This window comes from Rhea pennata, chromosome 29, assembly GCF_028389875.1.
Source record: "Rhea pennata isolate bPtePen1 chromosome 29, bPtePen1.pri, whole genome shotgun sequence".
In the NCBI taxonomy this organism is placed as follows: domain Eukaryota; kingdom Metazoa; phylum Chordata; class Aves; order Rheiformes; family Rheidae; genus Rhea; species Rhea pennata.
The window spans coordinates 2,773,385-2,799,467 of NC_084691.1; the positions used below are offsets into that span (position 1 = coordinate 2,773,385).

General features: G+C 45.7%; 1 protein-coding gene across 1 annotated transcript; it reads right to left on the reverse strand.

Moving 5' to 3' along the window:
- Positions 1 to 16,751: 16,751 nt before the first annotated feature.
- On the reverse strand, positions 16,752 to 18,480 carry HOXC12 (homeobox C12). The gene is made up of 2 exons (XM_062597516.1): positions 17,913 to 18,480; positions 16,752 to 16,990 (listed from the first exon to the last, which is right to left on the reverse strand). Exons 1-2 carry the CDS (start codon positions 18,478 to 18,480, stop codon positions 16,752 to 16,754), a joined length of 807 nt encoding a protein of 268 aa, XP_062453500.1.
- Positions 18,481 to 26,083: the final 7,603 nt, after the last annotated feature.

Below are 26,083 nucleotides of genomic sequence, written 5' to 3' on the forward strand. Positions count from 1 at the left end.
GCACTGATATATATATATATATATATACACGTAGATACCCTGCAATTCTGAAGCAATGCACAGCAGAAGAAAAAAAAAAAAGTTAATTTTTACTGAAAGAAAAAACTCAGCCTGGCAAGACGGTGTCTTGCAGCAGAGCAGAGAGCAGAGGATTTAAAGATCACAGAGCAAAATTACAGTGGATATTTCAGGAGGGCTTTCAAAACTGTAGTGTTTATCAGGCAGGATGCCCGGATTTCCATGTATTTATTCCTGCAACCTGGACGGGAAACATGGCGGCTTCACATGCTAAGGTTGTGTGCTCTTCCTCAGTTTGACCGTTTTTCCTCCTCCTAAGGCAACGATGCATTCATTTTTATTTATTTTTATTTGTGGATGGCTTTCTCCCCCCCCTTTAGCTTTGTGTTTTCTATTTAAGGAGACCTGCTCTCATAAAACTCTTTTTATAAGGGATTGGGGCGTGCGTGTCTCTCTGAATACGTGTGTGTGCAGAGATAAATATATACATCCATATAAATATGTCCGTAATTCCAAAATGAACCGTGATTTTCTCTCTAACGCACCGTTTGGCTGATGAATATAGAGGCAAGGAGTCTGGCTGGCGAGATGCATTTCTTGGGCTTGCAGTCTGCCCTATTTTATGACTTGGATGTCGTTTTGGGCAAAACTTTTAATTAAAGTGTCAGCGATCTTTTAACTTGGCTTTTTATGGACTAATATTAATACTAACTACAAACTAATAATGTTAAGCTATTGTTTATGAGCGCAATTATTTCTCTCCCCCCCCATTCGCTCTTGTTTGCAACCTGCATGAGGAATATTCTAACTCTGCTTAAAATGCGAAAGACTGTTAAATGTACATTTTATTTTGTTTTTTATCCCTAGCCATTTCAATGCAGATTCCCTAGAAGGTTGCAGGCATCGAGCTTTGCATCCAGGGCAGCAACTGAGCGTGTTGTAAGCAAACAGGACCAGGGCTGCTCCTTAAACACAAAACAAAGCAAACCCCTCACCAAAAAAAAAGGGGGGGGGGGAAAGAACGAAGGCAAACAAAAATACATGTGTGGCATAACACCCGATGTCTAGGTGCATGAATAATTTATTGCTCCTCGTAGGTAAATGCATCTGAAACAAGCCCCGGGGTCGTTTTGTGTTTTAAACCCAGTTTAAAGGAGAGGATTTGCCTGCTTCCTGCAAGGGAGCACAGAAGAGACAGCTGTGGAGTCACAGCACTTGAATTTGACCACCAAAGTGACTACCATAAAACCGAATGAGGGCTGGCGTCTCGCATTCCTTTTGGTTCCCCTAAAAAAAAAAAAAAAAAAAAAAAAAAAAAAAAAAAAGTCAAATGACTTTAAGGCATATCCCTTATAGGCATCCATAACATTGAAGCCGGTTCATTTTTAACCTACTTCATTTCCTAGCCGTGAATGCGAGGCGAATGGAAAAGCTTAGAGCGTGGAGTGAAAAAAAAACATATAAAACCTGTATTTAGTCTCTAAAAAAAAAAAAAAAAAAAAAATCCAGCCGAACTTGAGCGGGGGGAAAGGTCTTGTTTTGCTCCGGGAAGTTGCTCCGATGTGCCTGTGCGCACGAGATGCAGTTGCTCCTTCTGGAAGAAACTCCTCTATTTTGTTAATTCAGCAATAGGGTAAAGGAAAAGGCAGAGGAGACCACAGAGCCTTTCCCTCCTTGTGCCTCCTTTGCAATTATATACAGAAATATCCACCTAGCTGGGTGGTGAGTTTATGCTGGCATCTCCACCGGAGCCTTCTCCATGTCAAGGACTTCAGCCTACCAAAATTCCCACCACCAGAAACAGCAAAGTGCAAGTAAAAAATAATAATAATTAAAAATCCCCACCACCTTCGCAAACCCATCGCCTCTTGCTTCGCGGTGCGCACTCCTTTGCCCGGTATAATGAAAACAGTTAACACATTTAACAGCATTTTCAGCAGGCAAACGGACAAAGCTCCAGGCTTGTGAGGTGTGTTTTGGGTTACTCAAATGGATTTTAGGGTTATGCGAAGAGTCATTCCGTGACCGAATATATTGCAGCGCTTGCCCCGAAATCAAAAAACTCGGAGCTGTGAAAGTTGGCTTTAGCTGGTCTACGTAAACATTTGAAGTAATATTTTGATTTAGGTTAATCCTGTACTTGAACTCTTCTCAATAAATCAAGCCCAATGTTTTTTTCCCCAATTGGGAAGAGAAGATCTCCCCCCTGCCCCAAGCTATTTGACTGCAATGTAAATTCGTTAGCAACCTCCCAACTCTGGTCAAAAACTTTCTGTAAGTATTTCCATAAAGAAGTCTTTGTCCAAGATGTGCCCATACAGTGTGGAAACTATTGACTGGAAGAAGAAAAAAGAAGATTTTATACCAACCTGACTTACCATGTTACTCATTGCTACTTACTGTGGTCTCAAGATAGCTGATGCTGTGTTTACACTCTGCGTCTTTCCCTATTTCGGACAGTTGGACAATGTTTGCTTTCGCTCACACTTTTTTTTTTTGGAAGGGGGAAAAAAAAGGGGGGGGGGAACCTTTGCAAACCTGCTTTCTTAACCTGTGCTCATTCGTGGCTGCAAATGCAAGTGAGGGCAAAAAAATCACTCCTTTCACAGACGCATCCCCCAGCAGTTGCAAAGAGATGCGACTTGCTTTTTGCTAAAAAAAAAAAAATCTAAAAAAAAAAAAAAAAAACAACTTCTGATGTCTAATGACTTTGGCCTATCAGATGTTCTCAAACTCATTTTTCCCTCCCTTCCACTCGGGTACTACAATTACTTCCTAAGGAAAAAAAAAAGAAAAAAAAAGGAAAAAAAAAAAAAAAAAGAGGGAGAGAGGGAGACAGAAAGAGAGGAAACCCAGGCCAGTAAACAGATTACTAGACACCGCGTATGTGTAGAGGAAATCTGAAGAGAGAGATAATAGCTACAAGTGGGAAGCGCTTGGGAAATATTATTGTCCCCAAATGGCAAAGATAAATTTAATTGGATGTAAGCCAGGCTGCTAAAGAAAACTATATAAGCTGTGAACAATTCAAAGGGAAAAAAAAAAACCGACTTAGATCTCTCTAGACCTGAGCTGCGAGTTCAAAATCATGTGGACTTAATCAAGATAAAAGCAGATAAACTATGTTTCCCAACCGCAGGCAACGCTGCGACTGTCTGGGATGGAAATGTGCGACGGGGTGTCGGATTCAAATGGGAGCGATGCCGCAGAGGCGTTAAGAAGAGTTGGGCTTAATCATAACCAATATAACTAACACTTTTCTTGTGCGAAAGCCAACCAGGCTGCGCATTTATTTCTTATTTTTTTCTCATCAGCCCCGGTCGAGGCCATGGGTCCTTCCCTACCTACCCAGGGGAAGAGCTGAGCTGTTCCGAGGCCAGAGGAGATACAAACGCGTGTGTGTTTTAATCTATTTATTTATACTATTTTATTTTTTTTCTCCGCGCAGCTACATTTCAGGGAGTTGCTGAAGCATGTGAAAAAGCGAGTTTTGGTGAATTCAAGTAAGACTTCGCAGCGTGCTCCTGGGGCCATTGCAAAACTCAGCCTGGAGGAGAGACAGGAAACCCAGAAGAAAGCTCGTTAAGCAACACCTATTTCTATTCCATAGCCCCTTTCTTTTTCTTTTTTTTTCCCCAACAAATCTCTAAAATATTTATTCAAGCACAAAGGAAGACACATAAAACACCCCCAAACCTTCAAAAATCCTTTATTCGCCAGACATCCCCTCTTGATAACTTTAGCAGCGACAGTAAAATGTACAAAACTGTGTTACGGGAAAAAAAAAGAGACAAGTCGGAAATTGTGGCAGGGAAAATGTGTTTGCTGTTGGGTAGCCCATTTCTTAGCAAAATAGCCCCAATATGCAAAGCTGAGAACGGGAGGTGGGCGACTAATCCACTCCAGCCTTATTAAAACCGCACACACGTTTTGCATGCGTGGTATTTAATCCTTAAATACCCAGGAAATCATTTCCAAGGATTGCACTTTAATACTTTGGCTCCCGATCCCCCCTCTTTTTTTTTTTTTTTTTTTTTTTTTTTTTTTGATTTTTTTTCCTTCCTTTCCACAACAGCTAACACCTAGATGTATTTCCCTCAGACACTCATTGATCAAAGGGGAATCTCAAGAGTTTATGGGGATAAACTTCAATAGTTGGCGATTGAGGCAGCGGCGGCGCTGGGCTCTCTCTTCCATCCCCACATTAATCAGAATAAAATGAAACAAAATCCTCCAGCTGCTTCACGCGGGGATGTTTTAGAAACTTATAGTCGGCTTTTTGAGGCGAGAGGCTGCCAGTGCACGAATGCTGCCCGAGGGGACGGTGCAGAGGTGCAAAAAGCCTCCGTCTGCCCCTGTCCATCTGTCCGTCTACCTACTGCGCGTAGCTACCTTGCCCTGTGTGTGCACGTCCCCCTTTACCTAGAAAATGCATGCAACAGGAAAAAAAATCACCAAGTGAAATTGTATCTTCTTCCCCCCGTTATTATTTCTATACATTTATTTATTTATTTATTTATTTATTTAGAAGAAACAAAGAGATCCGGGCGCAAAATCGCCTTTAAAAACTTCCTTTGCTCTATGCCCTTGCCTTCCGCTAGGCACCACGGCTCCTCAAGGTCTTCTGCGGAATAATAGATGATATTCCCAGCTTTTTTTCTTCTCTCAGAACCACAAGTTTGAATATTTCCCCCCCTTTTTTGGTGCCATGTTCAGTTGTAATTAGTATGTATTTAAATTAATGTGGCTGGAGTTCACCTCTAATAAGGTATGGGCTTGAAAACAGCTCTTGTAATGCTTGAGAGCAGAGAAATTATAAATTCAAAGACGGACTCTAACTATTCCCTCTATCTGGTACCATAGCGTGTATTTTCTATATTTTCTGTATCTTCTTTCTTGCTTTCTTTCTCTCCCTTTCTCTCTCTCTTTCCATATTTATTAGCAAAGAGGATGTCTAGAGCTGCATGGGCAACTCTATGGAGAAATATGAAGTTATTAGCTGTTATCCACATAAACATGCAGAGCTCTTCATTCATTGCTAGATCAAACACGCACATATATTCTGGTTAATTATGGATTTATATTCCTGTTAGCATAGCTATGTCTAAATAACTGTATAAGTATTTATTTCTCCGTAGCACATGGATTCCTCTATATGCGTAATGGGTGATCTGTGCATGTATTCTCAATAACACTAATCGCGCATTTTATTCTTCCCTCCTATTAAGAGCCGGATAATCGACACAATTTTCTTTTCCCAATTGACGACTGTTTAAAACAGAGGCCAAAAAAAGGGGAGGGGGAGGAAGAGAGAGCAAACGTGCACTTTCCGAGATCTTTTATGGGGAATGGTTGAAAAATAAAGCGAAGTGGACACTTCATTTTGCCCCCTTTTCTCCAGGATTCGGAAGGGGCAGAAGGGGAGCCCGACCGTCGTTTTTTCGGGGGTTATTCTGCTCCCCACCACCACTCGGGCAGCCCCGGGGAGTTTTTTTTTTTTTTTTTTTTTTTTTTTGCTAATCCCGGACTTTGGCGGCGGGTCCCGGCGAGCTGCGCCCGGGCCGGCGGCGCCCCGCGGCCGGCGGCGCCCGGACCAGGCTCCCCCCTTGCCGCTTTCCCTTTATTTCCCTCCTCTTTTTTCCCCCTTCCCATTTATTCGTCCCTCTCAGACACCAGGGATGGGGTGAAACGGCCTTAAAAAAAAAAAAAAAAAATCCACATCCCCAGCAAAGATGAGGCTGTTTGCAAGAGAAAAAAAGAGGCGAAAACCCCGCATGCTGTGAATACACATATTTTCGGGTTATTTTACCCCCACTAAAGGCTCCAGCTCGGCACTGGCTCAGTCCCCGGTGTTTCCAAAGGAGATGGAAGGGCAGACGCAGAATTTGGGGTTCAGGAGGGGGCAGAGGGGGGGGTAAAGCCACAGCCCCGGCCAAGCTTTTTATTTAAGCTTTCTGCCGTCTTCCCACAGCCCAGTCGCGTTGAGTTGGGGAGATTCTGCCGTTTGTAACATTGGTGAGCTGGGTTGATTTTTGCTTTTGTTTTTGTTTTTAGATTCCCTTTTCTTTCTTTCTTTCTTTTTTTTTTCTTTTTTTTTCTTTTTTTTCTTTTTTTTTTTTCCCTGCAGGGGAAATATTCAGAGTGAAACCGCACAGAATGAAAGGAAAAAGGAGAAGAACAACACGACTTGTTCCAGGGAAAGATAAGAAAATCTTTGAAGCACTCACTGATTCGACCCCCCCCCCCATCATCGCATCCCGACACCCCCGATTCACACCTTTGGCTGAGCCGGGGCTATCGCTTATTTATTATTAACCTCTCCCCCCCCACACACACCCCACCAGCTCCTGCACAGGCCCTTTCCATATCACAAGAGTCAAAAAACAACCCGAAACAAGCTTCACACCCGGATTACAATACACATGATTTTATTAAAGTTGTCCCCATCTCCGCTAAAATATATATATATAATAATAATAATAAAAAGAGGCAGGAGAGCAGCTTAGCTCCCTCAACTCCTAATATTTCCCATACCCGCTTTATTCCCTCTCCCTTTATTTAATGATTACGCTCCCATTCCCGTTTTTTCCCCCCTCTTTGAGACAAAAAAAGAAAAGAAAAGAAAAATCTGTCCCCTCTCCACCCCCTCCTTCTGTCGCTCGCCCTCCTTACCGAGCGAACTTCATTGTTTTCTGGAGGAAATGGTAATGTTCAGACATTAAACCTTAATTGGGCTTTTCTTTATGACGTTTAATTTCCTCCACGGCAGACGTGTTCGCATCTTGCTGGGGAAAAAAAGGAAAAAAAGGAGAAAAGAAGGAAAAAAAAAAGAGAAGGGGGCACCTTGTTTGAAGTCTATAGTCCAGCTGGGGGGGGGGGAGGGAAAAGATTAAATATCTCGGGATCAAGGTGTGGGGGGGGACCTGCTCCCCCCTTGCTTTTCCCATTTTTTCCCCCATCCGAGCACGCACTTGGATCATCCTCCCCTTCTTCTCCCCCCCCCTCCCCACAATCCCTCCCCATCGGGGCTAAGGGAGAAAAGGAGAAGGGAGCCGGGGGGGGGGAGCGGGGGGGGGAAAGCGGGCAGGTCGCGGAGGGCCCGGCCGGCAATGGCATTGCCCGCGGGGGCCGCGGCGCAGCGGCGCGGACGGGGCCGCGGAAGGTAGGCGGGCGGCTTAACTTGACCTTCACTTTGCCGCCCCCGCCCACCCTAGACGGGCTGCCCCGACGGCAGAGCCCTCCCTCGGGCCGCGCCGGCGGCAGCCGCCCCGCGGCCGCGCTGGAGTTGGGGGGAGAGGGGGACGGCGGAGCATCCGCGGTGGGGAGGCACGGAGCAGCACACTGACACCCCCTTCACCCCCCTCCTCAAAAAAAAAAAAAAAAAAAAAAAAAACTACCCGACCCGCCTGGCATTGGAAAAAAAACGAGCAGTCTGCAAAAAAAGGGAGACCCTGGGGGTTATTATTTTTATAAAAAATCATTTTTAGGGTTCTTTTCCTCGGGAAAAGTCTCCATTAGTCCCCCCCTCTTTTCCACCTCCCTCATTCCTCACCCTAAAAGCGAAAAGAAAAAGAAAACCCACTACTCCCACCGCTCCTCACCACCAGAAATCTCCCCCGACCTGTATTGAGCCTCCCCGCAGTGGGTTTTTTTCCCCTCTTTTTTCCCACCTCCTCCCCCCCCCCCACTCTAAACCGAAGCCCCGGCGGTTTCATTTTATTTCCCGCAGAAACCCCTGTTTTCCTACAAAAAAAAAAAAAAAAAAAAGCCCCCCAAATTTTTACGTTCTCACGCGGGAAGCGCGGCAACGAGCTCGATTCCTCTTGCCAAATAGGTATTTGCTTCTCTCCCACGCAGGAAAAAAAAAGATAAATAAATAAATAAATAAATAAATAAAATGCCAGCGCAATTTGATTTTCTTGGGATGATTTTTAAAGCCGGAGGAAAGGCCGCTTTGGGGAAGGCCCTTTGGAAACTCCTCGGAAAAGCAGGGAGCTGTGCAGATGTGTAACTCGTGCCTGGGTCTGGCCGCCTTTGTGTGTGTCCGGGTGTCTGGGTGCGCGGGGGGAGAGACAGATGCTTTATTTCACATTCTCTCCATAAAGAGACAATTATTTCTCTATTTATCCACCTAAGCAATAAATACTCCTCATCCACAATTACAGATGAAGGAGGCTGGGTTAAATACGTCTAAAGTCCGGGTTTGCGCTCTGCAAGGTAACAGCCGAGGGGGAAAAGAGGGATTTTTTTTTCTTTTTGTTTTTTAGAGAGAAGATTTGCTGCAAAAAGCCATGGAGAGAAAGAGTCCAGCTTTGCATGGAGCAGCGAAGCCCTGACCGGGAGCTGTGAGGAGCTTAGCGGCTCCCAAACTGCGGGGTAAAAACCGTCGAGGGGCTAAATACGAATTTAATCGGGCCGTCTCGGAGGCACCCGAGGGTGCCGGGGGTGCCGAGGGTGCGATGAGTTGCTCGGGGCTCGGCTGCGCGCACAGCTGAGCAGCGCGTTAACAGCGCTGCTGTGTTTGCACCTTCCCTCCGCGTTTACACGCTGGGGCTCGGCATATACATTCCCCATATACAGGCACCGGGGGTTCATATATGCACCAACACCCCCTGCAGATTTAGTCTTGCAGAGCCGCCCCAAAACCCCACAGGACCTATTTTCCAAAGAAGAAATCAGTACTGGCCCACGCCATCTATTAAAATATCCCGGGGAAATCTTATTTCTATTATTTCTAGCTTAAGATATTTTGATTTGAGGTAATCTGTATGGTCTTTTTCTCCCCCACCCCAACTCTTTTACTGGATCTGAAGTCTGCCTGACATTCTTCATTGCTACCTTGGGTCTCCAACTGTATTTTTCCATACCTAATTTTTTAAATGCTTTCTCCTTTAGCAGCGTCTCGTATCACCTCATAAGAGTTTACTAGTTAATCATAAAAATAAAATGAATTTCCACACTCTCGGCAATTATCGACACTTCTCTCGCCGAATATATACGTTTGGGAAGGCACAGAAGTGGACTGGAGTAAAACATGAATATTAATACGCCTTCGGAGGGAAAAATTAATTTTGGCAAATATTGTTATAATGAGATATCCTGATGGTTTATATGTTCGCCGTAGCAGTGTTTTTCTAACCCGTGTCTAGAATTAAAGCAAAAACTCTCTTAAAAAATTACAGGTAGATTTTAACGCGGATTTGGGACGCATGCACTCATATTCCTTGTAGACCAAAAGACAGGCGAAATATGATTTATTCTGAATGAGGGAGATATAAGATTTCTGCCTTTTCCTAGGACCATAAAGACACAGATCTGGTGAGAATAATGCATTTACATTTCCAGACTGAGAAAAAAAATGGAAAAAAAGACTTCATTTTCCAAAATAGCGATTTTTCACATCTCGAGTAGGGAGAAGGGAGACAACTTCCCCCCTCCACCAGTTCCCAAGGGGTATGGAGATGGATAGTTAGTACGAGATTTATTGGAGGAAGAGGGGTGCACATGTTTATTTTCTATTTGAACAACATGAAAATCAAGTCATTTAATGAAGTCTGGCTTAAAAAAAAAGGAGGGGGGAATTTGCGGAAAGCCAACAAGATGCAGCCATTAGAAAATCCACGCAATTTGGCCGCAGTCAGGAGTACAAGCCTACTGATCTTTTTATCTTTCTTATCCTTTTCATCTTTATTATCACTCTTGTTAACAACACCAATGAGACTGGATACATATATCTCCTTTAAATGCAGTCATCCATGGAGCCATTGTAGTTGCTAGCTACAGATATATTAATTAATTTATTCTCTCAACAGTAAAATATTGCCGTGTCTACTTGCTACCTACCAAGCAATAAAAAAGAGGCTTTTTTCCCCCTTTCCTTCCCCCTCTGCACTTCATTAGGCTTTACCTATAAGTTTCCATTGGAAATGATTTGCTTAAAACTAATTACTTGCAATGTACTTCATTTTCCTCTCGCAGGGTCTGGAAGGTTTCAAAGTGGGGTGGGTGGCCATATGCTGATAAATGCTGCTAATTATTCCCACTCTGTGTTTATTTTATATTTATGAACCCGCACTCGGAGTCAAAACAAGGCATTCCTCGCTAATAACGCCCTGGCATATTAATGAAAAGGGGGCATGTGACTGAAAACAGCCCCTATAATAGCGCGGGGGAGGAAACCAAACAGTTAATATATCACAGAATTAGCCAAAGGACGGAGGCTCAGCCACACACAGACCGAAATAAGGAGGTGAAGGAAAGTCTTTATGATTGTTCTAATGCGAATTATTGCATTTATTGTTAATTACGCTAAGACTTTAAGCTGCAGCCCTGTAAAATGCAGATGCAAGGAGGTGGCTTTGCTTTTATCTGCGGGAGCTGCTGGGCAAAGGCGAAGGCGGGGGGGTGGATTGAAGGAGTGAATGCAAAATATTTCCACACAGGCATCTCCGAGATGCTGGAATGAAGCCCGAGTGCTCATTTGTGCGCGCAGGTTACGCGCTCAGCGCCCACTGCAATGAAACGCAGCCGCTGGCAGAAGGCGGGGGGCGAAGGGACCCCCCTAACCCTGCACGACGCAACCCCCCGAGTTTGTTTTTCCCCCTCTTTTCCTAGTGTTTTCCTTGAAACTTGGAACCAAGGATCGGTGATGAGGCCAAATTTCGGTTTTCTCCTCCTCTTCCGACCGCCGCTTTTTTGCCTCCGCAAGAAGCGCGGCTGCCGGGGTCGCCCCGAGAGCGAAGTGCGCAGCCCCGCGCACCTATAGACACCTATATGTACCCACAGCGTGGGGTATTCAGCGCTGCTTACTCTTTTCTTTTCTTTTCTTTTCTTTTTTTCTTTTTTTTTTTTTTTTTTTTTTTGGTGTATTGCTGAAGAAATGGTGAGCTGGTCACCTCCCCGCTAAGTAAAAGCACTACGCAGTGTGTCCTCACTGGAGCAAAGTTTTATTTTCCGCTGCACTTTTAATTATTTCTAGCTCGCTTTCTGCTAAACCATCTCCGAGTCCATCAAGGTTTGGGTGTAGGAAGCATTTATTTGGCTCAGCACAAGGTGGCTGAGGGATTTCGCTCTCTGCGTTGAATTTTCGGTGTTGCTTTTGCTGAAGCCGACTCCGTGATGGCTTTGAAATTAGCTCCGCGCTGACTCGTGTCGGATTTTATCGTGTCGGGAAACCCGACATTTCTCCAGCACAAAGGTAGCAAGAATATATCTCCTGACTAAAAAAAAAAAAAAAAAAAAAAAAAGTCATTTGTATTCGTACTTTGCACATTATCGCTCCCATATTGAGTATAAGCTGAAAGCAGCGATGCATGAATAATTCCCTAAAATTGACCTGCATGCATTAATATTTTCTACGATTTTGCAGCCGTTGTGAAATAGTGCCTCGGTCTTTGTCATTAGCTGTAGAAATATACTTCTCAATTAGAGAGACGAGGGTTTTTCTCCCCTCGCTAACGAATTCATTTTAAACCTGGAGCAATGAAATACGCTGCTGAATAAAAGAAACCGGCCCAGAAATAATACAGATTTTTATGGCGAAGCAACAATTTGTTCTATCCACTCGCTAGTAATAAATAAGTTTTATCTATTTTTGGTGAGTGTTTGAATGTCTTTGAAATCCGACTATTTCTGTTCAAGGTGAACCGACTTACAATATATACAATTTATGTCCCCTTCTACAATTCAGACCTAGTAGGCATAATTCCTTCTCCAGCCCATTTTTTTTAATGCCGGATTGGTGCACGCACATGCTCACACACATGCACTATTCCATACAAATGAGCAAAAAAAAAGTGTATAAAAATCTACCTTGAATTTGTATATACAACATATGTGCACCCACAGGACAACCCACCCGGTCGCTGGAGCAGAGGAAAGTGTGTTTAATCCTGTGGGAAAAAAATGCAAAACGGAAGATCCAACAAGTACTAAGCAAAAAACATCTATTCTCACAGAAACCTATTTTTAAGCCCCACAAACCCTTAGGTTTTGCTAAATCCTATTTCTTAGTGTCCCGAGACTTGGGTCTCCCTGATGGTTGGGTTTTGTTGGAAGAACTGTGGCCCATTGCTATAGACATATTAACTTTCTCCTTCCTTTTCTCTTGTCCAGGTCAAGCAAATTCTGGGGGAAAATTCCCAAAAAATCGTGAAGGACTGGATGAATTTTCTCATTATTGTGATACAGGAAGACCTCAAGTTCCCAAGTGCACTCTCCTTGTGGACATCACAGCGGCTTCCTTGAGGAAATAGGGACATTATAGGGAAAATGTTGCAATTAATTAGCCTTGCTTGTGCCTCTCTCATGGAAAAAAAAAAAATAGCTCCATCAGGTTGAGCTCAGAGCAGAGCCTCCCAATGTGCTCCAGTCTGAGGGATGTGCTGAGCTCCCAGGTACTGCGCTGGGGGCTAAATGCGGCCAGAGGTTAGGGGAAAAAGACGGTTAATTCACCGCCGCGGTGGTTTCTTTGGCATTTCTTTCATTAAAATCCCTCATCGATCTTCAAAAAGCTTTTTATCTAATGCATGGTCCCTGCCTCTGAGATCCTGATAATATCTCCGCTCGGGAATGAATAAATAAATAAATAAGGATAATACAGCATATATAAAGATCCACTTGGAGAGATATTGAGAAAATCATAATCTAATTTATTTCAATTGGCCTGGCGGGGTTATTTTGTTGTTGTTGTTGCTGTTAAATGAATTTGTTGGGAATTTACAGTGAAGAAACGCCGTAATGCTAGTCCTAATAACCATAATCATAACGATAAGCATCAACATGCCGGATTCTAAACTCATTCCAATATATTTCCAATTTAAGAGCTGCATTTTTGCCTCCCGCTCCCCTATTAATGTCAGACCCAAGATATCCTTGACGTTCCTCCAGCTCCTCTGCATACAGGGAAATCCATCCATACAGTATTTCCTATATGTCCATAATGGCTATATGGGCAAAGAGCTGCTTCCAAGGGAGTTTCCCCCCCACCCTTGCACCTTCCAGAAGAGACAAAAGAATCGCAATTAGGCAAGATACAACTAGTCCCGAGATTCTTCTTCTTAAAAAAAAAAAAAAGCCTTTCAGTTGAATTTTACTTCCAATTAGTGCGATGCACAAGAGTATATCCTCATTAAAACATCGATTTTGAGATTAACTTATGCTTCTTGCTTGCCTAGGGTTTCTTTAATTATATTTACAGCGATGCAGCGAGTGATATTTCTCTAATTTTACAACAGGTTTTACACGTTCATTTAATTTTTTTAAAAAAGAAAAGATGATCTGTAAGCCACAGAAGGCAAAGTAGGCCCATATATTTGTTGTTACTCTTTTATTAACCTTACTAGATAATACCAATTTAAAATAGTAAGCAGTATATCACCAAGGGGATGTTTGGGCGATTTTATTTATTATCAAGAAATCACATAATAATACATTAATTTAATTGTTATTATTGTGAAGCAACTTTTTACATGACTATATAAAGCCGGAACGTGCTAGAACAGACATTTGCATAGACCCTACAGATAATAGCTTGAGGTAAGAAACATTACATATGAACTATACCGCAAAGGGTGCATATTAACAACTAGACTAAGGGGTACAAGCAGAAAACCGGTGCCACGTACACAGAGACCAAACACAGGACGAACAGAAACCCCACCGAATAGCATTTGTAAAGCAGTCTGAAAGAGCATATTGCATATATTTGAGGGTTCTTCTTAATTTTCTTAGCACACGATTGACTAGGGACAACTCGCCGGGTGTTGCTGGTGTCTCGTCTTTTGTGTTTCGGGGCGGGGGGCGGCAAGTTTTTCGCTCGGGAGAAATAACCCTCGCTTGGGTGAAGGATAGGTTGGAAAAGGTTGGATTTGTTGTTTAAGATGCCGGCACTGAAATCCAACCCAACATTGCTGAGATTTCCCCGGGACTCACCCTAATTCCTATTTTCCACAAAATCAGACCTGTCTCCCAACATCCTGGCAGCGGTGCGGAGGGGGAAAGGGGTGAGAGCCGGCGGGCGGATCTGAGTTTAGTTAAGTCAAACCCAAGTGGATTTGGTCCCTTCCCGTGAGATTACAAAACTTGAGGCTTTCTGGGTCCCCAAGACACGACACAGCTTCAGGGTCCAAGTGGGAGCCCGAAATCCCCCCCCCCCCCGCTCCGGCGAGCCAAGCGCACCACCCGCCCCCCCAACGCTACAAGCGGGCTGCCAGATCCGAAGCCCCCTTCCCCACCAACCGAATTCTTCCACATTTCCTTCCTCGTTTCATTGCACATGGCTCAGCTGAAGCACACGTGTACGTATATACACACATCTCTACGTATATAAAACATCCCCGGGGTTTATTGCACAGCACTGCAAGAGGCGCTGCCCTCCTTCGGGCTCTGTTATGGGGAGGGGGCAAAAAGCGACCCTCGCTTATGAGCATTGAGGAAAGAGATGGGCAGGGGGCTGGCTTTCCTTTGCAACGGCAACCGGAGGGAAATAAAGCTGTGACATTTCCAGAGCTGAAGGAAGAGGGAGAGGCGGGGAAAAAGGAGGGGAAGCTGGGGAAGAGGTGAACGTAGCGGGCGAGTAGAGGCTCCTGGATGCTCTCGATCATGGCAGGGGACATAGAAGGAAGGGAAAGGCGCTCTTATTTTTTTTTTTCTTAAATCTTTTCTTATTTTTTTTCTCCCAGCCCAGGGAGGCGTTTTAAAGGGGTCGACTCCGTCCTTTGCAACTCGTAAAAAAAAAAAAAAAAAAAAAAAAAAAAAAAAAGAAAGAAAGAAAGAAAAAAATAAAAAAAGAGAGAGAGAGAGAGAAAGAAAGAACAAGAAACAAGGAAAAAAAAAACCACCATTCCTCGCCGCGGCTGTTCATGACCATGAACGCGGGGAAGCAGCAGCACGTGGTGAACATGGGGACTTCCCAGAAAACGCTGCTTTGCCGTAAGATTAATCTCACCGAGGTTAAAAAAAATGAAACAAATTTTGTCGTGTTCCCCTCCCTCCAAATTTATCCTGACTTAAAATTTGACAAGCAGGCAAAGCTCCCCTGGACTCTAAACCTGCTCCTCCGCCCTTTGCCACCACCTTACATCCACCCTTCGCACCACCTAAAAGAGTCTTCAACACACACCTGACGGGGAATCACCAAAAATTAGTGTTTTCCTGCAGAAAATGCTAGCACATGTGCAAAGAAAATGCATCACGTCCTCCCAGGCCCTCTGTACTGCGGTGGTGATTTTTCTAGCGTGCTACAGAAAGAATTGCTCCTGGGAGAAACTTGTAGGTCTTTCCTGGGGAAGATGGGGAAGAGAGAAGACGGGAAGCTACCAAGTTATCTTGTCCTCTAATAACGTCAGAAATAAAAGAAGAAACCATAGTCTCTTCTTTCATAGAGAAAATAGCGACTAAGGGACAAAGTTCCTCGTTGGAAGTATCCCCGGGGGAGGAAAGATGTGACTCGCTCAGATAGACTCCGACAGGCTGTTACCACTGAATAATGGGGGGGGGGGGGGAGAGAAAAAAAAATAAAAGGAGGAATTTTTCTACGTGGTCATCAATAAACACATCAAAATAGCCCGAGAGCTCTGTCAGCGGAATCGTTTTTAGAAAAAAGACATCATTTTAGCTAGCTGGGTGGGAAGAAGCTGATGTTGGGGCAGTGCAGAAAACCCGCTCTGAGTGATTTCAGAGCAAACCTGCGAAAGGCTCATTTTAACACGGGGGGTGAAATCGGATTCGCCCCGAAGGGTTTTCTCCATGTGTGTCTGTGCATTTTCATTCTAACACTGCCAGTGGATCAAAGCCTGGAGACAAGCGGCCACCTCGTGCTATATATAGGGGCACAGTGTGATACACGGGCCTCTTATTATATAGATAATATGTCATATACGCCGTACATATACACAGCCTTTGTCTCTCGCCTCTTACTGGAGACATTGAGCAAACCTCTCCCCTAATTAGCCGCAAACCGCCGGTTTACATTGGAGAAAGCATCTGGGTAGCACCGCAGCATTGCAAAAAGCGTATCTCACCAGCGCAGGCTTCACTTGATTTAAGAAGAAATGCTAGATTTTCCTGTCCCTTGCTGCTATTTTTCTTTTTTATTTTCTTTTTTTTTCTCTCACCCCTTTCCACCTTTTTAAACCCGGAGCATAGCAAACCGACACTAAAAAAAAAAGCTCTGGACCCTCAAAACGCTCGTTGGCACCCGAGGCCAGGGAGGAGATTTGGGGATTTCGCCAACCCCCCTGCCCCTTGCCGCGGTCTGAGCCCCGGCCAAGGCGAGACGGGCAGCGGCCGGAGCGAGCCCACGGCGGCCCCGGCGCTGCACGGAGACCCTACCTGTGCTGCCGGCAAAGGACAAGCTGCTTAAACCGCCCTCAAAGCTGCGTTACAGCCCAGAAACAACGGTGCTGAGCGTCTCTGGAAAGAAACCCGGCCGGCGGGGCTGCCCTGTCGCCGGTCGCAGTCACTCCGGTTTCCCCCGAGCAGGCGCAGGGTAGCAGTTGCATGTTCTCCTTATCTTATCTGCTCGCTGTCGGGTTTCTTTTCTTTTTTTTTTTTTTCATTTTTATTATTTCTTTTCTTAAGGGAAATTGGTTATTTATTAATAGTATTTATTTATTCATTTATTTCTTAGGGGATATGTGTGTATGGGGGGGGGGAATTATTAAAGTCTCGGGAGCTCGGGTAAACGCTTAGAGAGTCTATGTGGTTTAGCCCACACGGACGCTTTTGCAACTTTAAAAGAAAGAAAGAGCTTGCTCTCTCAGGAGGAGTCTTTTCTTTTTCATGCGTCGGTTCTGGAACCAGATCTTCACCTGCTGGTCGCTCAGGTTTAATCGGTCTGAGAGCTCTCTCCTTCTTTGGCGAGTAATGAATTCATTGACCATAAACTCCCCTTCCAGCTCGGCGAGCTGCAGCTTGGAGTAGGGTTTGCGCTTTTTCCGCGAGCGGGTGTGCATCGGGTACCAGGGAGCACCTGGGAAGGGGTGGGGGATTGAAAACGTTGGAATAATAATGACAATAATAATAAAAATCGAAGATTGGGACACTCCCGTCCTTCTCCTTTTCCCACCTCTGCTTTGCCTGCTTTGGTGTCGCTCGTGTCCCCATCATCCCCAGTGTTCCCACTGTCCCCATCACCCCCGTTGTCCCTCTCATCCGTGCTGTCCCCGTTATCCCCGGTGTTTTCAGTGTCCCCCGTGTCCCCCCCCCACCTCCTTGTCGCCGCCGTGGCCGGAGCGCGACGCTCTCGCCGGAACCGCGCAGCGAGCATTATAACCGAGCACATCACGGGCACAACGGGAGGCACCAAGCCGGGGGGGGGGGATGGAGGAACCGCATTAGGACCCCTCCGTGGGGTCCAACACGGCTGGAATAGGGCAAACCTTGGAGACTGCGCCCCGAAGGGCAGCTTTTCCCTGCGTGCCGTGATTTATTTATTTATTCCCCCCCCCTCTCCGAGCATCACCCCCTTCCTCTCCCCCTCCCCGAACTTCCCCCCTTCCCTGGGGCAGCCACACCTCTGCGAAGTCCTAAAAAGGACTAAAAAGCCCCGACACCCTGCCAACAGCGCCTGCCTCCTTCCAGCCGAAGCTGGATGCACAATCGCTATTTTTTTATGGGATATTTACATGTTTACAGCCTTTTCTTTTAAAAGAAGCACCACCTAATAAAACATTCGGGATTTCGGTGCTACCCCTAGCGGTCTCTGCACACATAGTCGCGGCGCTTCCCACCGCCGAGCCCACAGATTGCCCCCCAAAAAGCAGCTCCCTCCCTTCCCCCCTTTTCCCCGACGGCAAGTTTCCGGGCAAATCCCCTCTGCTGCCAAGCCTCGGAGATGTGTCCCCCCACACACACACTCCTCCTGCCTCCTCCCCGGGTCGCCTGTGCCTTACCACCGGTGCTTAAAGTGCTGCCTTGGTTCAGGGGGGAGGCCAGGCCCGCCGGGTCGCTCCCCGTGCCTTTACTGCCTTCATTGAGCAGCGACGAGCCGGAGTCGGACTCCAAGGACTGGCAAGAAGGAGGATCGTGGGGTGCCGCCTCGGCGGGCCCATAGTCATATTTACCGACGAAATTGCCCCCCAGGCCGTTGGGGAGGCCGGGCTCGAGGGGCAGCAAGGGGTTGTCCCTGCCCCTCTCGTCCCTCTTGAGCGCGGCGGCGTCGGAGCAGGTTTCCCGGTAGTAACATTTGGTCTCTTCCACGCGGGCGAGATCGCAGGCTCGGCCGAAAGGAGGGTTAATGGAGACGGGGCTGCTCAGGTAGGGTTGAGGGTAGCCGTTGCAGGGCTCCGAGGATGCCCAGGGCAAGGAGCACACGTTGTCCCGTCGAGGATACGAAAGGGACGGCAAACCGGGCAGCTGCCCCCCGGACGCTCGGAAATTGGGGAAGTAGAAGGTGTCGCCCGTGTGGATGTTCACCAGAGGTCCCACAAAGCCGGGATTAAGGAGGTTGTGCTCGCCCATTTCCGCGGGCCGCACCGAAAAGCGCTCGACTTTATTGCTATCTGACATTAAACATAGTTAAGCCCCCGGCTCCGCCCCATTGGTCCGAGGGGGGTCACGTGGGCCCCCAAATTACGCTGGCGGGGGGGCTGCTCTCCCCTCCCTTGGCAGCCGAGACAAAACACACCAGCAAGTTCCGCCTTTCGGGGCTTTTTTTAACGCCTTCTTTCCTCTCTTCCCTCTCCCCCCCCCGCCCCATCTCACCCTGTCGTCTCAGAATAATAATAAAAAAATAGTAAAAAAACCTCATAAAACATTTTATCAAAAAAAAAAAAAAAATCTGCTTCGAGCGCTGGTCCGAAGCGCCCGCGAAGATCTCATTTAGCCTCCAGGAAAGGGCAGATATGTGGTGTTCCCCCTCCCACCAAAAAAAGAAAAAAAAGCAGCGCACCCTTCCCCCGACGGCTGTTAGGGGCCCTCCACCAGCTGCGGGACCGAGCCGGGCTCTCATTAATTAGCCCCTTTATTAACTAAAACGGTTCAAATTTACAGTATCTCCCCAATAAATTACTAGCAGATATTGTGTCATATAAAGTTTACTGGCTTTTTAAGGAGACGAATGATCGCGCCCGCAACAGGCTCGTAGTTAGGCGCGGTGGGGCGGGAGGGTCGAGGGCTATTTGCGACCTTTTCTGCTCCCCCTCCTTTTTTTTTAATTCCCCCCAACCCCCCAAACTAGGTGGCTTTCAGCCGCCGTCGTGGGTTGGGGAAGTGCAGCCTCTTCCCAGGGCTGCTGACCCTCCTTCAAGGAAGAATGCAAGATTTTGTTCAAGGAAGGATGCAAGATTTTGAACAATTCTCAATTGCTTTTATTAATGAGCTGGGTCGAATAAAGAAGAGAGAATAGGACCAGCCAGAGCCCGAATATATCCGAAATATATTCCGTATGCACAAACACGCACACATATAGAATATATTATTGATATATATTTTCCTATGCCTTCATTTCTAAGGAAGAAAAAAATACGTGTATATAGTTCTCCCCGCAGTCCTCCGCTCCCCATTTCAGGAAATATAGGGGCATAAACACACACCCACACACACACGTATATATATACACATGTATGTGGTGCCGAGCCACCTTACAGCAATATATTCTGCACTCGTAACACCACAGAGATCTTCCCTCCCGCCCCTCGTCTTCCCCCGGTGGTGTTGAAAAGAGCTGCTGCAAAGGAAGACGAGGGACGGAATGGGGGAGAAATCAATATTGAGTTATTTCAGTGCAAAAATAAATACGTTGGGGACGGGGAGGGGGGAAAAAAGTGAAAACGGTGCAATGTATGGAAACCGGGAACCAAGGGAAGGCAGACGTTTGAGGATGTTTTATGGGTTGTTGGGTGGGGTGGGGTTTTTACCTCTTTTCTTTCTCTCTTGCTCTCTCTTTTTTTTCCTTCTTTTCTTTCTTTTTCTTTCTTTCTTTTTTCTTTTTCTTTTCTTTTCTTTTCTTTCTTTCTATTTTTTTTAAAGGAGCCCAACTGCCCACCCCGTTTGCTCTATTTTTGCATGGCTTTGCATTCCTCCCTGCCTTGAGCAACTCCCAGGCGCTCCCTTGCCAGGTTGACTCCGCAAAAAGTACCGTAAATATTCCTGTAGAGGTAAAAAAAAAAAAAAAAAAAAAAAAAAATCGCTGCGCGGGGGCGGCCGCGCTCCGCGGAGGCGCAACCGCCCCTCCGACCCCGGTGCCTTCCCAGGGAGCACGCAACACCCCTTACTTCTATTTTATATAGTCCCGACCCCCCCTTTTTTTTTGCCTCCCTTCCCTTTCCTCCTGTAGGAAAATACTGGGGTTTGAATTAACTCCCCCCTCCCCGACCGCAGTCCTGCAGAAAAATCAAGTGCCAATCAAATACCTAATTTAGGAGCTTATTCATAGCGCATGGACAGCTCCTAAGGTTTGAAAACCTCTTTTTCCGCGTTTACCCGCTCTCTTTCTCCCTTGTACATCTATAGCTGTGCTACATACATACCTTGGAGAGATATGTGCATACCTTCCTATACTCATTGCCTGCAAGGGAAGAAATACGACTACTAGAAATATTTTGCTAGAATGGAAGTTTAGGACTTCTTTTTTTTTTTTTTTTTTTTTTTTTTTTTTTTTTTTTTAACCTTGCCAAGGAATTTTTCTCCCTGCAGGTATAAGTACGAAGCTACTCGCAGTTTCTCCCAGAGTGTCTTCTCGGTGCGGAATAAGCGTTTGCAACGCTGGGCAACCGGGGAAGGGAATAGTTTATATAAAAATGAGCACGTGATCCCTGGAGGTGGCCATATGAATTGGCTTTGTGCTTTTTTTTTTTTTTTTTTTTTTTTTTTAACCGAAAGAAAATCCTCGCTATACCTTACTCTTTCTGTGCGAAATTCCCCCTGGAAGACGGTGCCCGGGTGCAATGCGGCTTTGTCCTCCTGCGGACCCTGGGAAAATGCATTTTAGCTTCGAAAGAGTGCCCGGGCATTTGGGTTTGTCTTCTTTATTGAATTTGATTTCTTTTCTTGTTGCAAATAATAAATAAATATATATACATATATATATATATAAAAGCTCCCGGTCGCCTCAAAGGAGGGAGCTGCAGGGCTGAGCTGCGGAGCAAGTGAATCGCAAACTGCGCGCTGGAGTCCTGCATGTGGGGATGTTGCCAGGATGGGCACCAGAGCAAGGGAGAGGCAGGGAAGCACCACCGACTCCCTCTTTTAGAGCTAAGAAAGGCTACAACCGTGCTCAGAAATATATTAACAAATGGGGAGAGCTCCCTGATCCGGTGGCCTTCCCGCGCAGCAGAGGAAAAAAAATAATAAACAAAATCAGCGTCGGAGCAAGGCGCTGCTCCCGCTGCAAGCAGAGAGCAGGTCCAAGGAGGAGATAAAACAACAAGAAAAACAAAAAGCAATCCTAACGACTCTTTAGCAAAGCTCTCGCATTTCCCCGGGAATCTCTCCCCCATTCAAAATGCGTTTTTTGCAGTTCAGGTTCAGCGCTCGTGCTTTTTTTTTTTTTGAAAAGCAGCGCAGGCTGAGCAGTGCTTAAAAGCGAAACCCTGAGCCGAGTCCTCTTGCCTGGGGCACTGACACTGCTGCTTTGAGAAGTCTCTGCTTCGTGCACAGCTCACCCTGAGCTCCCCCGGCGCTGGGCTCCTGCTCTTCAAAAAATATAGACCGATTTCTATTTCGTGTCCCTTGGAGTAAATCTATATATATATATATGTGTGTGTGTATATATATGTGTGTATATATATATCTACACACACACATATATATATTTTCACCGCATTGTTCCCACTGAAAAAAGTTGCCCAGCCCTTTGTGCAAGAAATCGCGGAGCTTTCTGCATTTGCAGCGATCCCCGCTTTCAGGTGGAGACCTTTTCGACCCAAATATTTCTGAATCTCCGCGGGGGGTTTGTTTTCCTTCAGCTCCACCACTCGCACACGAAGCTTTCGGAAATTTTACCGCCGAGGAAGTAGCCGGGCGACGCTGCCTGCTCATGGCAGCAGCCGCCTCCGAGGCAGGGGAACAACCCCCCCCCCCCCCCCCCCCCCCCCGTTCCCGGTGCAAAGGCAAGACGGTGCAAAAGCAAGATTGCAACGTCTCAGTTCAAGGTCACTGTCTAGTGTAGTAAATAGGATCTACATCTTATGCAAATGACTGTCTCAGATGAGCATCAGTCATTGCACTGAGATGGGTGAAAAAAGGAAAAAAAAAAAAAAAAGTCTGGGCTGGTTCCCCTCTGCTTTTGGTTCCCCTCTGCTTTGCCCCGTCCCCCGTTTCGGCAGAGTCGCTGTGCTCCTTGCCTCCCGATTTTGCCCGATTTCACCCTCCTTTCTAGCAAGCGTGAGAAAGAAAATCCCCCCCTTCTTCCCTCCTCCCGGGTTTCAGCTTCCCCCCTTCCCAGCCCGCAGGGCTGAGCTCGGTGGAGGGCTCCGATATGAAGAGGCTCTTTCTTCCTCTCAGTCTGGTTTCTTGAAAAAATAATAACAATAAAAAAATCGAGTAAAAAGCAAAATCAATACAAGCGGCCCCAGTCTAATGGCCGCAGCAAAATATTTACGTTTCAAATGGCAAGGATTTACCCCCTCTCTCGATTTTCTCCAGAAGAAGTCCGTGGAAATTAACCCTGTTAGAAGGGAGAAATCACAGTCTAGAGTATATATGTTGTGTCTTTCTGCTTGGGGAAAAAAAATAAAAAAAAATAAAAAAGAGAGAGACCCAAATTCAAATGTATTCTTGTGCTGTGCAGGTTGAAAGAACAGATCCCTTCTTTGCTTAGCTTTTCTGCCTAGCTGAATGCCACCCCAAAAAGGCTGTGATTTGTCAAAAAAAAATTCTCCTTGATTCGAACAAGAAGTTAGCTGCCAGGGTCAAAAAGGTATTTAGAATAAATATACGGATACATGTCACGGGGAATAAAATATAGACGGGCTTTGGCAAGCCCACAGAACACTTATTTCGGCTTAGTTACATATCATTTAAGCTTACCCTGGTTATTATTCCTGATGTGGAAAACACACGCCTAGGTACACTTTGTAAGAATACATATCTATATATATGAGTATGTGAGACATGCACGTGGAGGGAGTAGTAAAATGGAATATGAAGGAGCTGGGCAAAAATATATGAATATGGAAAACTGGTAAATGTACAAGAATAAGGATGTCTCGACACTTTAGTTTATCCATTATAGAAACTACCCGGGTCAACTTTCATTTTTAAAGAAGGCAGGTTACAGCATTACGAAACCTCCCCACTCGAGGCTTTCCTCGGTGCACTTAAATAGTTAAATGTCTGGAATATCCTTACATTTTTCCCCAGCTTTGCCAGCAGAGGATCTTCTCCTCCTCTTAGCTTAATGCAAACTGATGCCTGCATCCTTTGTAAGGAAAAATGTTTATGCCCAACTTCGGGGGAGTTTGCAGCTCTGCTCTGGCTTCAGGGCTGGAGTTTTGCAGCGAAACCCCTTGGAGGGCAAAGAAACCCTCTCAGGCAACAACTGCAACAGCAAACCCGCCTCATGGGCTCGAATTCACCACTATTTTAAAATCTCCACTGGAGAGCCCGAAAAGGGTGAGCTCACTTATTTAATGTTCCTGGCAATGCAGGAAGAGAAAGTTGGAGGCAAAGGAGAGAGTTGATGAAACCTCCGGCTGGTCCAAGCATCGCCTAAAGCAGCTCAACTCCCCCCTCCTGCCGGGGCAGCAACTTCCCACCAAAGCGGAGGCGACGAAAGACGAGACATTTCCATCTAATTATTAAATTCTCCCTAAATTCAGCTTCCAAACGAGCAGGCAGTGTGCTGAACCACGTAGGCAAGGCGTTTTCTAAGCAAGGAAACCAGCGCTGCAGAAGTGCGTGGGATGTGCGTACACACGGACACGCACCCGTGGATGGCTCTCAGGGTCTCGAGAAATAATTTCTTGGCAAAACCCTTTGGTTGTCTCCCATTGCTGCTGAATGTTCTGTTGGTTTGGGTTTTTTGTTTTGTTTTTGGTTTTTGTTTTTTTTTTAAAGCCAAGCCCTTCGCATACATATAGGAAGAGCAAAGCAGCAGCAACTATTCTCACCTCAGCATCGGGCACGGTGCTGCGAAATCCTCTCCCCTCCAAAGTAGGGAATTAGGCTTTAAAAGATGGTTTTTGTAATAGTTTTGCGAATGTGAGGAGGGGAAATAAAAGGAAACCCATTTAAAAAAAAAAAAAAAAAAAAAAAAAAAAAAAAGGAAGAAGAAGAAGAAGGGAGAGGGAAATCCCTCGTCCAGGATTTTACCATAAAGACTGCGGTTGGGAAGTTATTCAAAGTACCCGATACAAAGGAAAGAAAAGGCTTAAACTTGGGAAACTTCCTTTTCAGGACTTTATTGTTGGCCATTAGCCCGGCTGTCTAGACTTCAAATAACACCTTGTTTATCTGTAAACAGGAGCCGGAGCTGCTCGGAGATGGCTGCTTAGGGGAAGATCAAGGGTGAGGGGTCCCCCCCGCTTCCTGCGGCCGCAGCTCGTGATGTCAAGGTCAAGCAAAGCCTAGTCACGGTCAAGGCTACTACAGGAGTGACGTCACGCCTTGCTGACCTAATAGCTGACCTAATGGGGAAAACGGGGCAAAAAAAGCGAGTAAAAAAAAAAAAAAAGAAAAAAAATCATCAATCCCTTCCTAAAGGGAAAAGAAGAAAGAGAGATGTAAGAGGGAAAAAAAAAAAAAGAAGAAGAAGAAGAAGAAGAAGAAGAAAAAAAAGCACAGAAAAGGTGGGAATGCCTGAGCCTGTGCTTCACACCTCCGTGGGAGCGTGCCGTCCGCGCCCGCGGAAGTTAATCAGGGGGAAAAAATGAGCTGACCTAATTCTGGGGCTTTGCGTATTTTGCTCGTGTGCCTGCGCAAGCTGATTTTTTTTTTTCCCTCCTCTAGGCAAGTGCCTCTTCCAAAGCCCATTATCTTGGAACAGGATGAATAAACAAATGGCTTGAGTAATAGGTTAGATTTTGCTTTTTTCTCTCTCTCTCTCGTCAACAAATCCGGAGCCTGTGATCAGGAAGAAGAAGTTAGCTCAGAAATTAAGTGGTATTATTATTATTATTATTGTCCGACCAGCGCTCAAAAAACGCTTTCTCCCCAGAACCGACGGCATTAAAGGGACGAACAACGCCAAGTGCCACCGAAGGTGGAAGTGTTGAAGGCAAGGGGGGATTTTTCGACCATAAGAGCTATTTTTTCGACAATGAGAGATATCAAAAATATCGGGGCGATGGCGGGCTATGGCAGGAGAGCTCAGAGTCTCGTCCGTATCTGCCAGCGAAGCCCATCAAAAGCCTTCATGTCCTCAACTGCAATGAATGAATTCCTTGTTTCTTCCTTTCCGCTTCTTGCTGCCGGTGTTTTAAATCTTCCCACGCGATTTGAAAGCCCGACCGACACCCAGACAGACACCCAGCCCCTTCTTCCCTACACAAAATTAAGCCGCAGTTGACAAATAATAATAATAACAAAAAAATCCAGAATTGGAAACTGGCTCCCAAGGATCCATGAATAACGTGGGCTCAATAATCCACCTTTGAAAAAATGCATTTATCAATAGTGCCGGATCCTCTCCAATAACCCGCACTCAATTTTCTCGGTTTCCTCAACTTTTCCCAGGACTGGTCAAAATCAGGTAGAATAAGGAAGAACAAGGCTCCATGGAGACAGACACACACAGAGACATATATTCGCTGTCGGATGTCGGATTTGGGCTTGTCTGGAGTTGCATTTATATTTCAACGTCTGCACAAACAGTAATAGAGTAAGCATTTTTTTTAATCCAAAACACGTATTTTCTCGGCTATCGTGCTCCCGCCGCGAATTTGCGAAGTGTTTCCGCGCTGCCCATGACACTGCGAAGCGGCGCAGTGCAGGTTTAATAAAAAATACTCTAATCCCGGTCTAGAAGTGGGAATGCGTTTCTCAAGGTATTGCAACATTTAGTGGCTGAACGTCTTAAAAAAGAAAGAAAGAAAAAAAATCTCTGCCCATCTTCCTAAACCACTTAAGCTCTCATCCTGCAAAAATAAATACAAAAAAATCCCCCCACAGTCAGATCAGCCCC

Excerpts from the sequence above, each read along its gene's own strand:
- HOXC12 (XM_062597516.1), bottom strand. The coding sequence starts at position 18,480 with ATGGGCGAGCACAACCTCCTTAATCCCGGCTTTGTGGGACCTCTGGTG. Across the intron at positions 16,991-17,912 it reads CAGCACTTTAAGCACCGGTG|GTGCTCCCTGGTACCCGATG; the intron begins GTAAGGCACAGG and ends ACCCCTTCCCAG.